The sequence below is a fragment of the Zingiber officinale genome, chromosome 2A, assembly GCF_018446385.1.
Source record: "Zingiber officinale cultivar Zhangliang chromosome 2A, Zo_v1.1, whole genome shotgun sequence".
NCBI classification, from domain to species: Eukaryota; Viridiplantae; Streptophyta; class Magnoliopsida; order Zingiberales; family Zingiberaceae; genus Zingiber; species Zingiber officinale.
The window spans coordinates 109,422,661-109,437,166 of record NC_055988.1 but is presented as its reverse complement, the minus strand read 5'-3'; the positions used below and the strand labels follow the sequence as shown (position 1 = coordinate 109,437,166).

General features: G+C 36.4%; 1 protein-coding gene across 2 annotated transcripts in view; it reads left to right on the top strand.

Annotated features, from left to right (window-relative positions):
* The window catches only part of LOC122041905 (probable thimet oligopeptidase), a 75,349-nt gene that overhangs the window by 49,720 nt on the left and 11,123 nt on the right, over positions 1-14,506 (top strand). For both annotated transcript variants that reach the window (XM_042601774.1, XM_042601775.1), the window contains 3 exons: positions 645-742; positions 827-872; positions 9,229-9,325. In XM_042601774.1, coding sequence (XP_042457708.1) covers positions 645-742; positions 827-872; positions 9,229-9,325 — 241 coding nt within the window. The remainder of the gene's footprint in view (positions 1-644; positions 743-826; positions 873-9,228; positions 9,326-14,506) is intronic.

Genomic DNA, 14,506 nt, shown 5'->3' with positions numbered 1-14,506 from the left:
ATACATGCACCTAACTTAAATTGAATTATCAAACTATCAAAAAACTGTAATTAGACCTAAATAAACTGGAGGAACTATTGTCCCAACTAGGAATGACAATGGAATGGGACGGGTTGTGTGTTTTTTTTTTTTTTAAAGTTTTCATCCCTGTCCAATATAGAAAGCAGGGGATGAGTTCTTCCCCATCCCCACCACTCTCTCCTCTACTTAAGCGGAGTGAGATAATAAATTATTAAATAAAAAACTACATTTTGGACAAGGTTCACGGTGGGCAAGCAGGGCATAACAAAAAAATTCTACCCCATTCCTTCTCTTCATATGCAGGCTAATTTTTGGTCTAGTTTTGAGAAGACATTCTCATTTTGCTTCTGAATTCTATGAATTCATAAACAAACAAAATATTGCTTAGGCCTCTAATTGTCCAATATGATAGTGCAATGAAGCATACAAGTTCTTTGCACATGTCTGGTTTGCATTTTAGCTAATGTTGATGCTTCTGTCTGAATTTATTAGTGTCTGTTATGCTTTATATGGATGCCTACAAGAACTTCGGATACACAATCCATTAGTTTGTTTTGAATATCGCCTTTGTTGATTTATCCAAGAATAACCAACGAAGATATTCATTTTTGTCATAATCTTAGGTACATCATATGTGCATGCGTGCGACCTTTTCAAGGTTTTCTGGTCTGCAAGTGGTTGCTGACTTCATTGAAATTCCTAGTAAGCTTCTTGAGAACTGGTAAGTCAATAGGTGCCAAATGTTCATCTTTGATTTAGTGATCTAATACATTCATGTTTAAACAAAATGGTTATCGTGCTTTAGGTGTTACCAGAGTATCTCACTGAAAATGATGTCTGGTTTCTACCAGGTAATCTTTTATCAAATGGCTCGTTGTTTTGTAAAATTCTCTGCATTGTACATTTCAAACTATTCTCTCTTGGCTATGAAAGTTGGTATCATTTTTTTGTGGTTTTGTTTATGAACTTATTGGTAATGATCGGCTAGTTTAACCTAGGATTGTAAACGAGCCAAGCCGAACTCGAGCCAGCCTAGGCTCGAGCTTGGCTCGACTCGATTTATACTGGCTCGACTTGAGCTCGATATTTAATTATGGGCTTGAGCTCGAGCCCAAATTTTTTTTAATAAATAAATTAATATATTATATATTATAAAAATATATATTATTACTTGCATCCACCGAGTCAGTAATAATTAGGCTCAAGCTCGGTTTGATTTCTAATCAAGCCGGCTTGAGCTCGGCTCTAGCTTGGTCAACTTCGAGCTTAAGTTGAGTTTTGACTGAGCCTCTCGTGAGCGGCTCATGATCGGCTAGACCCCCTGTTTAACCAGCTGTTGGGCTTCAAACTGCTTATGGTTCTTATATATGTAGAATTGTTGTAAATCTGTCAAACACAATTGTGCTATTTGGTAAAAGAAACATGTATAAAGAATTTTAAATATCAAAATCACTGAATCAATTTACAATATTATTCTTTCTTGTGATTCCCTACTTTAATTTTTTTTGGATAAGTAAAATAGTATAGCACAAATCAGGAGTACAAGAATTTGTGATACCTTACTTTAGTCCCATGCAGAGAGTGGTTGCCTAATTTAGGAGGTTTATTAACTTAGTTGATGTAATAGTAATTTGTGCTTAAGCATTTTGGGCCATTGATTAGGCCTAACAAAGTCGAGTAGATCGTCATGCCCCGGAGGAGTCCTGTCCAACAAACGGACAACATCTCCCTCCTTATGATATGAAATCTGGATATAATACAACACGACATTACAAGAATAGTTTCTACAACCCACACAGCTAAAATCTAACACAACCACGCAGTATAATATACAACCCACGCGGCTGGAACAAAAACACAACGGAAGACATAAAGTAAAACATATAAACCAAAACAACGAGCTGACCTAACTTGACACAACAATATCAAAGCAAATACAAGAAGTCTCAAGGCTAAACTCCAAGACCAAGTCAAATTATTACAATGCCAAGTCTACAAATTCAAAACGCAAGTTAAGTAGGAAGCAAAACTAGAAAACCGTCCTCAGATGTGACGTGGGATTGTAGCCACGATTTTCCAAGTGACCTTGTACCATCTACTTGTTATCTGGGGAAAATAAAAGTATAGCCTTGGGGCAGCTAGTGTATGAACAAAATATATCTAGAGATTCAAAGGTATACAGTCTCATGGAAAAATAATAGCAAGAATAATAGTGATATTATAGTAAATGTCCATACCTGAACCCATATACTAAGTAATAGAAAGTCAGGTGTTAGTGAGGATTTGTAACAACACTGCTTATAACTACAAGAGCAACATGTATGACATATACATACTACCAATAAGTAAGCTAGTGTCGATGCACAATAGACATATCTCAATCAATGCAACATATCACAAACATGTGAATACAATAAAACCACATATGCAAATACAATATCATATGCATATGCACGACATGGTCATTCTTGCTCACCCCTCAGCGCTATTACCTTGTATGGTCGAGAGGCTGGGACAATGACAACTGCACAACACTCCAGCTACCACTACTCTCGAGTGACCGAGTAGACAGCTTGGAGCTGATTAGCTACATAGCAACGAGGGTTCCTACTGCTCGCAACTCCAACTACTACTACCCATGAGTGACCGAGTGGGCACGACAGGACAAGCGATACGTACTCCAGCTACCACTACCCATGAGTGGCCAAGTGTGTGACACTGGCCAACGACTCTCTCAACCACAAGTGAGACATAGTCGTCGGCATGCATGCAATGATATGATGAGCAAGATATGAACAACCATCAACACATATACATAAATAGCAATCAACTATACTATAGTCAAATTAGCATGTTCAATAGTGTATATATATATACAACAATCAATGCGAGTAAACAAGGAATCTACTAAATATCATGGATGGCAACGAGAGACTGTATAGATATCAAATCGATCATCTCTAAGGTCAAACATGTAAATGTCAAGCTCAGGTAAAATATGAATAAATTCAAGGTAAAAACAACATCTAACCGAATATAGCTCATGCACTATGATCAAAGTATTAAAGAAGCAAGTCAAGAAGTACTCGCCTCTGTGCAGTCCGTGCCAAATAACTCCCACGTCGCAATGCTCGTCTCAATTAGAGTCTTGCATCGGCCTATACAATTTAACTAATCTTCATATAAATCAAATAGCTAAAACCAATTCCTAAAACAAGTAGCTAACCCCAATTCATTAATTAACCCTGGTTAATCTCCTTTGTTGATCAAATAAGATCTAACCCAACCCTAGTTTAACCCATCCAAGTGATTCGATTAAATTAGGTCCTCAATATCATACCATAAACTTACTAGATTAAGGTTTACCAATCATTAATTTGCCCCTAAAACAGTCATGGAATGATTTCAAGTTAACTTGCAGCATACCCTTTGCAAGAAACCTACCCCCTCAACCTCCTGGTAACAACCAACCCAATCAACCTCCACTATCCCTTCCATAATTCAAATTTCTAGATGACTTAGAATTGCAAAACAGAAATCTGCCAATCACAATCTGCAACTTAATTGTTTTAACACAACCTACATAGTGGCCAACGATCAAACAGAAGGAAGGGCAGAGATAGAGAAGGCCCACTGTACCTTCTTGTGGCCGGAAGAGTGGCGATCGACGGCTACGGCTCAGTAGGTGTCGGGAGATTGACGACGTCGGCGAGGTGGGTTGCGGCGTCCCGTGGCAAAGAGGGGAAAGGAGGCGATGACCCCTGATGGTAGTGGTTTCGCTCGGATCCGCAAGCGAAAGGGAGAGGCAGCCCTAGTCCTCTTGCGTCGTTCCTCCCTTCTGGCGACGGCGAAACTCGACAGTAAGGTAGTGTTGGTGGCGATTGAGTGGGAGAAAGAGGGAGTATGCGACGAAGAATGGGGATCGGGATTTGGGGAGAGGAAAACTGCGTTTTAGGGCTTTGGTTATTGTAGCGTAGGTTATATACTTAGGGTTAATGAGTGTTCAATTAACCTAAGCTTGATTAATTCCCCCTCTTACGTTATTAACATCATACCGGTTCGGTTTTTAATCTCAAAAAAAACTTAAAAATCTCCAGAAATTTTCATAAGGTTATTTAATAAATAACAATTATTATTTAATTACCAATTCTCACATTCTCCTCCACTAATAAAAATTTGGTCCCCAAATTTCCTATTTAGGTGCGTTAAGTAAATAGATATCAAGTTGTTCAGCCTCCACTTGCTGACATACTAGATATCGAGCTATAAAATCCGTGATGTCTTTCTTCAGCCTCCAAAAGAACGCTTCAAATCTCTATACATATGGCCCCCCCCCCCCAATTTATTATAAATCTGAATCGGTGTGCTTCCTAAGAAAATCCTCCTTATAATCCAGGAACACAATCTCCCATGGTAATAAGGATCTCGTTCTCATCACACGAGAACTCTGTCTAAGGTTCAACTTTTTCTGGATAAATAGGTACTTAAGGCTCCTGTGATCAATGTAAATCTTGAAAGTGATCTCGTACAAATAATGTCTCCAAATTTTCAACGTGATAGTGATAGATGCCAACTCCAATTTCAAATCATGAACTGGATAATTCTTTTCATGATCTTTTAGCTGACGTGAAGCCTACGATACTACTCGCTCATGCTGCATCAGAATTGCACCTAATCATTGATATGATGCATCTGTGTAGAGTACAAATTTGTCTATATTAGAAGGTAAAACTAATAAGACAGGTGCAGTTATTAGCTTTTGCTTAAACTCCTGAAAACTAGCCTTGCAAGCCATTGTCCATGTAAATTTCATTAATTTCCTGGTCAGTCAATGGCTTAGCAATGCTGGAAAACCCTCGACAAGTCCTTGGTCATATCCAGCAAATCCAGAAAACTATGAATTTCTTATATTGTCTTTAGCTGCTCTCGACTTATAACAACCTCTATTTTCTGGATCCACTGATATACCTCTACTAGAGACAATGTATCTCAAAAATCTCACAGAAGATAGTCAAAATGCGCAATTGAATTTCGCATATAGATGTTCTCGTCGAAGCATCGCCAGAACTATACGAAGATGTTGTTTGCGATCCACCTTGGATCGAGAATATATTACAATATCGTCAATAAAGACAATGACAGCTGATCCAAATACTTTGGGGCTACCAGGTTCATCAAGTTCATCAAACCTATAAATATCACACACGTGATACTCCCCATGTCACTATCAACGACAATTACTTAATAATAGACCATCAAGTCAATATCCACTATTAGATCATTAGAAAGCAACATATCATAAAATCTAATTTCACAATGTCCACTAATCCCAAATCCTTAACATCAATCAACCTTGATAGTTTTCTGAACAGTGATAGCGTAAGTCATCCAACCTTCAACAACCACTGCCAATAAATTTAAATATATCCACCATGTTTCAACATTGCATGTCTATGTTGTACCAACTAAAAGGATTATACCCTGTGTAAGTTTATTGCAGTATATATTTTTAGTGAGATAAACTCGTCATATGCTCACAAATCTAATTTCCTAGTGACCTACTCTCATCATGGGGTACTACCAAGATATAGAAATATATCACCATCCTACCAAAAGTGCATGACTACTGAAGTCAAAGGGACATCCCTGACTTCGTGATCGATGATCAACAACTTTCCAAATGGTAGAGATATGACCAATACATGCGATATGAATATAAAAACTCTACTAATCTTATCCAAATATCCTCCGACATAGATAGTAACTGTTTGGTTTATATTTGCCGAAACAAAATATTCCTTCGTCATTAGTCTCGACGAATTCCCAAGATGGTTGGTCTAGGGGTTGCATGGTTACTACTCTTAATCGACCATTTAGTATAGCACAATAAGAGACCATCCAATATATGTTCAAAAAGTCTGTCAAATCTCATCATTTCAAGTACTCAAATATCCACAATAAGAAAATGACAATCCAAAGTTCAAAGGGTCACTTAACCTCTTGACCGAAAGTCTACCCGTTAAGAAGGTATCTCCACAACACTCATAATCATACCTGTAAATGTTCCTCGACAAATGTTGGCAACAGGACGAACACTATGATCTGACATATATACTTCAAGAACTTGGATAAATGATCATGTAGTCAAGGTCTTGAGCTACTTGACGGAGACAATGTTAGTGGAGTCGACTAACCATTGTCTTGTAACCCATTATACTACAATTGCTCCACCTGAGGTTCAAGAACCTCCAGTGACGAGCCATGCATACAAAGGTAGAGGAGCACTATCACTAAATAACTTGTTGAAATAACTGTCAATCGATGCTCTGCCTCTCGAAGATCATCATCTCATATTTTCACTTAACAGTTGGATTTCATAGGTGTTAATCAACTAACACCACCTCCTTTGCATCATTGTAGGTCATATTGTCTCTATATACCATCGAGAATATCTAACCATATCCGATCGGTCCATGAGTAATGATCTCCTATGGAACTTTAGGTGAGTCGACTAACCATTGCCTGGTTACCCATTATGCCTCGATTCCTCTTTTTCAAGATCAAGAACTCCTGATGATGACATACAGAAAAAAGTAGAGAAATACTCTCTCTAGAGCATCTCGAAATCATCAATAAGAGATGCTTTGTTCCCCAAAAATCATCCTCTATATTTTCCACCAAGTAACGGTATAATCTCATAAATGATATGCAGCTAAATCAGTCTTTCCAACATCTATACAAGTCATGTACTTAAATGTGCCTTTTAGGTTATCTTACCAGTCATGAGGAATCCAAGGATCAGAATCTCCATGAAATAGAATAAGTTGGTCCTCTACTGACCGAACCAACAAGAGTAAATCGGTCTTTTACTAACGGAACCAACAAGAATAAATCGATCCTCTACTGACTGAACTAACAAGAGTAAATTTGTCCTCCAGACCAAGTCAACTAGGGTAAATCGATCCTTTACTGTCCAAGTCAACAAGGATAAATCGGTTTTCTACTGACCGAGACAACAAGAGTATATAACTCTATCTTTCACTCAGTTGGTAGTAACCTGGGTTAGTATGGTTGGTGGTATTCCTTGAGACTATAATCCTTGATCTCCACTAGGTTGTTAATAGATTCGACCCTTGCTTTCCGACTTGGTAACAGTCAGCGCTACCAGAGAAACAACGTTCTCTTCATCAAGGTCGAGTCCTCAACGTGTCGACTAGTCGCTTTCATGGTCGACTCCGACAACATTTGCGAATAGGGTTGATTAACTAAGTGTCATCATTCTATACCATGTCAATGAATACCTACTAGACAGGTATAGAAACAGATACACAATCCAACTAAATTGACGAGTGTCTAACCATAACATAATCAAGGTAATGCACACAGAAGATGAGATAATCACTAGAAGTATACCTTACTTTCTTATAGCTTGGAGATGTTTTGTAGCTGTCTGGTCCCAAAACTCAAAAAGTCACATCGAGGGAACATATCACGAAATTCGAAACATGAAACATAGGTCTCGTAAAAATGTTGTAAATGGCGGTAGGCGGTGGCGGGGCAGTTAGTGATTGCCTACCGCCTAGGCAGTTGATTTTTTTTTTTATATATAATATTATAGTCATTATTCTTATTTGTACATTTAATAAAATATATTAATTAACAATAAAAAATTTAATCTAAATATTTTAAAATAAAAAATAAAATAATTATATATATATATATTAATGAGATAATTTTATTAGACTTTAATTAAGTATATTTAAATTATCCCAATCATAGTTAGAGTTGATTAAAATTATTAACCTAATATTTAATTAAACCGCGTGTTTTGGTCTGGCGACGAGTTCGATGCATTGCCCGGAAGCGTCACGGGTCTCGGGTGACGCGTTCCGGCCTGTCGCCGAGCTCAGATGATGTGTTCGGGCTCGCACCATGCATCTGGAGACGTCGTTGGGCCCAAGTGACATGTCCGGATGTGTCACAGTGGTGAAATTGCGACAGTGGAGGCAACGGTGGCGGTTCTAGACGTAATAGTGGTGGAAGGAGGTGAGTTACTGCCTAAAGCACCGCCTTTGCTTGAGGCGGTATGGTTGATGCCCACTTCGACCGCTATTTAGAACACTGCCTGGGGCTTTGATAAGATCTCTCATTAGGCATTGTGATTCTTATTAGAGTAGACCTAATCCTCTTAGCATGATGGATGAGAGGTTTCGTAGAGGTCACTTGTTTGATGACACATTCTTCCGTTGGGCCTCAGAATGTGCCATCACAGTGCTGATTAGGGGTGACTTAAGGTCTGGTTTGGATTTATATCTTGGTGGAGATATCAGGCATTAAGTGGGATTATTGAGGTACCATACTTTAGCCCCATTTGAAGAGTTATGGACTAACCAAAGAGGATTATTCGCTTGAATGAGGGAACTGCTATTAACTTGCATTTAAGCATTTTGGCCAGTGACCTAGCAAAGTTCATGTAAAAGATCAGTTTTCTTGCTTTGACTGGACAGACCATTAATTTCTCCTCATCTTTTGCAGAAAATTCCTTTTGACTTTGGTTAGGTCTCTCTTTTGCTTGAAAGATTTAAGGAACCATTATATGGCAATTTGAGTCCTTTAGTCTTTGTGATAGATCATCAAGTTATGCAATGCTTAGCGATCACATGTCAATTTTATTATCTCATATTGATGTGTGGGTCTATGTTCTAAAACTTGAAAGCAAACAAGTCATGGAAATTTGCTGACCACCACATAGTTCTGCTTTCATATCTATTAGTGAAGGCAAATGCTCAGGCCTCTTTTCCTTTTTTAAAAGTTGGTTATTAGCTGGAAGCAGTTGGTTAAAGATTGAATCTATCCTCAGGGCAATTGCTCTTGCTTAGATATCTTTAGGCTAATAATTATCTCCCGAAATTTCTTTAGTATAGCCGTCTAAAAGGCCATTGTTAGATATTAAAAAAATCTCTGGTCCTATATGTACAACATACTACTTTTTATGTAAGATGTTTATTTATAATGTTTTACTTTTTTTTAAAAAAAATAGTAGAACATTCAGAAATATGATGAACACAGTATCATTTGTTTCATCCTTAATCCATTGTGGAATTATATGATAATTTTTAACATTTCCCCCCTCATTTATCCTGAATGATATATCATTGACATTGACCAAATAAGATCTTCAAAAATCATTTGTAAATTCTAATGCAGGATATCACAAAATCAGTCACAACTAATATGTGCACATCATTAAGGAGAAAGCGGGATTTGTTCTCTGGCCTTAAACTGAAGCAAGAAATTCTACTTTGTAAGTATAGTTAATTCTACTTCGGAATCTAGTTCTTTGCTTATAATGTTGAATGGTATCTTAGTAAAACGAAAGTAAAATCATTTGAAATTTTCTTGCCATTTCTTTCCTCTCCAAATCAGGTATTTGTGTCCTTGTGCTAATTGTATGTGAAAATATCTCATCTTTGTGCTTCCTATATCTGTGTTTAGGCCAAATTTCTCTTCAGTTTAACAAAAGTTCGTTCATCAAAATTTTTCTTTCTTTTTGCTGTTTGTGTTATTTGGACTCATAGCTGATTTTCTGGAAATAAGTTGTACAATGTAAAACATAGATTATGACTAGCATTGTTCATCACATATAGGAGCAGAGATAACTTTTACACATTTGGTTCACGTGGTTTGGGTTCAATTGTATATGCCCTTCATTAAATTTGGTATTTCACATTCATTTTTCTGGTTGGAAATTGAGCAAATTGGGATTGCCCCAACTCTGACTTGTTCGCATCAAGGCAATCTGTTTTGTTGAAAGTGTCTCAAAGATCAAGAGTGGTCCTAAATGTCAATTTACACCATACAATCACAATGTGAATGACCTTCTGTGATTCTTGTTAGAGTTTTAGTTATATTGGTTATGTGTTTAGTCCCACATTAAGTATTTTAGGTATAAAGTGCCCTAAAGGGTATAAGATTAGCCCTTTTTTTAAGGCCATTACTATATTCTCCTCTCAATTTGGGTTTTAGATCAGGTTCTGTTTTTCTTCTCAATTTCAAAGAGGCTGTGACTTTGATGTTATAGGGTAGTCTTCCCTCCCTTCACCATATCGTTGCAAACTCCTTTCCTCTCCTCATCCATCCATCACAATTGTAAAAGCTTAATTTGTTTTCTCTGTATGTGTCCTTTTTCTCAGCCCTTGTTCTTTGATGTGTTTAGTCTAAACTGCATATGTTATCACCTCCTCATCCATCCGTCACAATTGTAAAATCTTAATTTTTTTTTTGCTCTATACATGTCCTCTTGCTCAGCCCTGATGTGTTTAGTCTAAGCTGCATATGTTACCACCAAGTGGTTTTGAAAGGGACCACATAGCATAATGGATATACGATCCTCTTTAGATAACATTGCACATATGCGGACTGCATATACAGGAAAAAATAACTTATTTGTATTCATTTGTATCTGGTTATACTAGACCAAATTGATTCATAACTCTAAGCCACACTATATGGTAGCTTGTAATTTGTAAGTGATAGCTTAAACTGTCACGCCCAAGTCACCCTTCTTGGTTGTGAATAATTCATTGACACCTTGTGTTAGCAGACTTTGTTGCAGTGATGCTAAATGATGCTTGCAACATGTCCTGATGCTAATCATCAACAAGAAGAGATGATTACCACACAAACACATTGACAATAATAACATAATGTCTTAATAGCTTATGTAATAAAAATATGTCAGGAAGCTACCAAGGAATACTTCTCAGTTGTGCAAAATTTAACCCAATAGTAGAGATGTCTTAAAGCAGTAATAGTAGTAGTATGCTTAATGACTCGCTTGATGTTGATATAAGGATAAGTACAAGATAGGAACTATTAGCAACACTAGCAAGAAAACCTCCTAAAAGAATCTAAAGAATAAGAACAGATGATAATAAAAGAAGTTTAATGCAACATACCATCTCTCAAGCATATTCATCTCAATATGAATACAAGACTTTGCCATGAATCTTTATATCATCTGATATACAAACTCATGCTCAACAAATAAAGTCGGATGCATCATCTAAATTTAATTGAAATGGTTGCTTCTATATAAAGTCCAAACTTTATGGTCTCATGGTCCCTAGTCATAAACCCATTACCCACATCATTTGGTAGCATCTCTTATGAGCATAGGCATTCAACCATGCAACTTCAATTAGGCAACAGTCAACCATTATAGTCCCACATCGTCTCTAAGGTTATGTGGTTGTAAGTTAGTTATTAGCTTTATTTCATAATGACTTTAGTGATATCTAATTAGGTATTGACAATACCTAACTATTATATGTTGCCTCCAAGTGGTTGACTCTAGCTGGATGTGTTAATGTGGTTAGTGATGTTTTTAAGTTAGAATCATTTTGTATTTCTAATACGTATGTTAAGTGTATAGGAGTTTGACATGTTACACATGGAATTTGAAAATCTCGTAACTCGACAGCGTTAAGTTGGAAGATTATTGGGCCAAGAGGTTACAATCGACTAGGAGCTTGGCAGGTTGCTCATGGAGTTGGAAAGATTATGATTTGATAGGATTGAGTTGTACTCACATGGTCAAGTTGGTTGTTTGTTCGTTGACGTAGAAGCTCAAACGAGGTGAACTCGAAGGCAAGGTGGAGGATGACATGAAATAAGCTTAGAGGCTTGGTGTATCCGAGAGATTGAAGGCTTGATGAGATGGACTCAAGGGTGAAGCATTAACGAAAATCGAAGACTAGAATGTTTGTGATTTGTGAGAGATTATACGAGGAATATAATTTTGGATTATATTTCTATAGGGTATACCTAGTGGTTTATACAACCAAGGAATAAGGTTTTGCAGGTCTTAGTCAACAGTTGAGCTTGCTCTCAAGTAAGTTAGGATTGTTGAGAAAATTTATTTGATTGGAGGTTATTCTCAATTAATTGAAACGTCGAGTTGATCCCAGAGTCGACTGCAAATGTTCTTCTCGGAAATAAAGTCTACTGGGTAGTTAATTGTTCTATATAAGGTTTGAGATCTCGAACTATGCTAGTGTTTCGGTATCGTGTTGACGTTTCGATGAATGACATTGATAGTAAATTGGAGATGGAAGGAGGAAAAAAATTACTACGTAGTTAACTTCAATGTTTGCTTTCCATTTGGAATACTGCGATTTTGATATTATCTTTTATGTAGACAAACTACAAAACAAAAAACTAACAACATTATTTTAATTTTAGTTTGTCAAAAGGTATTGTGTGTTGACATGAAATGACTGACATAATGAGATAGGCGACATTGTTTCTATCGGTACAATATGTCTTGACGAATTCGTCTGGTATGAGATTTCAAATCATAGTTCTAAATATGATGCTTTCCATTGGACTTGAGTTAACTGAAGAGATCTTTCAGTTGAGTGGAAAGTTATCTATTGGAGGATAACTTTGCTATCATTGTCATTAGAATCGACTAGAAATGGTTTGTGCTGAGTAAAAGTTTGAGCAGTTGAATGACAACTAGTTGTTAGCAGATGAGCTTATTGTTTTAGCTGTTTGAGCAATTGAACTTAGTTTGAACTGATTGGAAGTTGGAGCAGTCAACTAAACTGGTCTTTGAGTTGGCTAATAAGGATTTCATACTTGCATTTCAGTCAATTTTAGATAATTTGAGTGGACTGAAGTCGAGCACAAGAAGTCATTTGAGCGGCCTTAATGTAGACTTGAGGCTAAGTTGCCGATATCAGTGATTGAAATACCGTTCCGTGCCGCCCGGCATGGACGGTTTTTACCATTCTGCCGACAAACCGAAATCGACACGCCATGCGCACGCGTCTTGAGCAGCAAGGAGGCGTCGCCGGTCGCTTCCGATTAGGGGTGAGTATTCAGTTATTTTGGTATTAATTTTGTATAATTTTTTTATTATTTTTTTAAACAAATTCGGTTAATTCGGTGTTAACCGATATAATATATTTTTAATTTAATTCGGTTAATCCAATTTTAACAAAATTTTGATTCGATTTGGTTAGCTAATATTAAATCAGTTTTCGGTTAATTCAGTTAATTTATATACCGAATTAACCGAATACTCATCCTGGCTTCCAGTGCCGCCGGAGGCATCATCGGATGCCTCCGGTGTCGTCGGAGGCATCCATTGGGCATCAACATCGCGGGCAATGGCGTCTGCGAGGAGTCGCGACGCGATGGCGGAGCACAAGATGCTTCCGGCGCTGCCGGAAGCATCGCCGGACGTTTCGGTGCCACCGGAGGCGTCGCCGAACGCCTCCGGCGCCGTCACGGGCGCGCGGGCGTCACTGGCATTGGGGAGGGAGGGTTACTATGCAACACCAATATTCCTTTAATAAATCAAACAATTCTCATTCCTATTCTCAAGTGTGATATTTGAAAGAGGCTTTCATAAATCCTAATTAAATTATCTCAATAAAATATACAAAATATATTTAAAATTTTAAAAATTTTAATAAATTTTATTAAATAATATTCTGAAATTGTTTTTAATATTTTTATTTTATTTATAAATTCTATTTTTTTAAAAAAAAAAAATCTAAAAAATTCTAAAAAATTTATAAAAATATAATAAATCAAATTTATATTCTGATATTTTTAAAATTATTTTATATTTTTTTAAAAACTATTTTAATGTTTAATTGATATTGTAATTTTTTTTACTATTTTAAATATATATTATTTAAATTATTAAATAAATAAATAAATAGTTAATTTGTATAATTATTATATATAATTATGATTATTTAATTTGGGCATTAGAGAATTATAAAAGTTATGTATCAATTTTAATTCAAGTTATTGATAGATCAATTTTCTTGAAAGAAAATTATATTTAATTTTTTTTAACAATATTAAGTTGTTTAATAATAAAGAACTTATATAAAATCAATATACAATTTATTTTTAAATTATATACCATAAATATATTTATCTAATAATTACTATATATAAATTAAAAAAAATACCGAAACCATATCGGCACGGCACGCTATGATACCGAAACTGTATCATTCCGGTCTGGGACCGAAACCTCGGCACGGGTCGAGATTTTAAATCTTGGCCAATATTAATTTGGTAGACGGGAACCCCGAAATATAACAACAATTATCATAAGATGCTCTTATTGTTTATGTCCTGAAGTGCCTCCAGCAACTCCAGGAGCTCGAAATCAACTAGGCTTCAACTCTTGTATGGATTTCAGGTGAAACGACCCTATACTAAATTTAACTAATGGCACTGAATTTTTTTTTACCGAAATCAAAATTTCATAATTTAAACCCTCAAACAATCTTTATTAAAAACCCTCCAAATTTTATTATCTTTGGTTTTATGCAGAAACAAAAGATCTTTGGAAGTGCACTGCCTAGGTCCAGATCCGCTTAAGCCTCAATATCCTCTTCACCAACAACCATTCAAATCCAGTGAGTCTAACGATTCAACACATCCCAAACCAGTA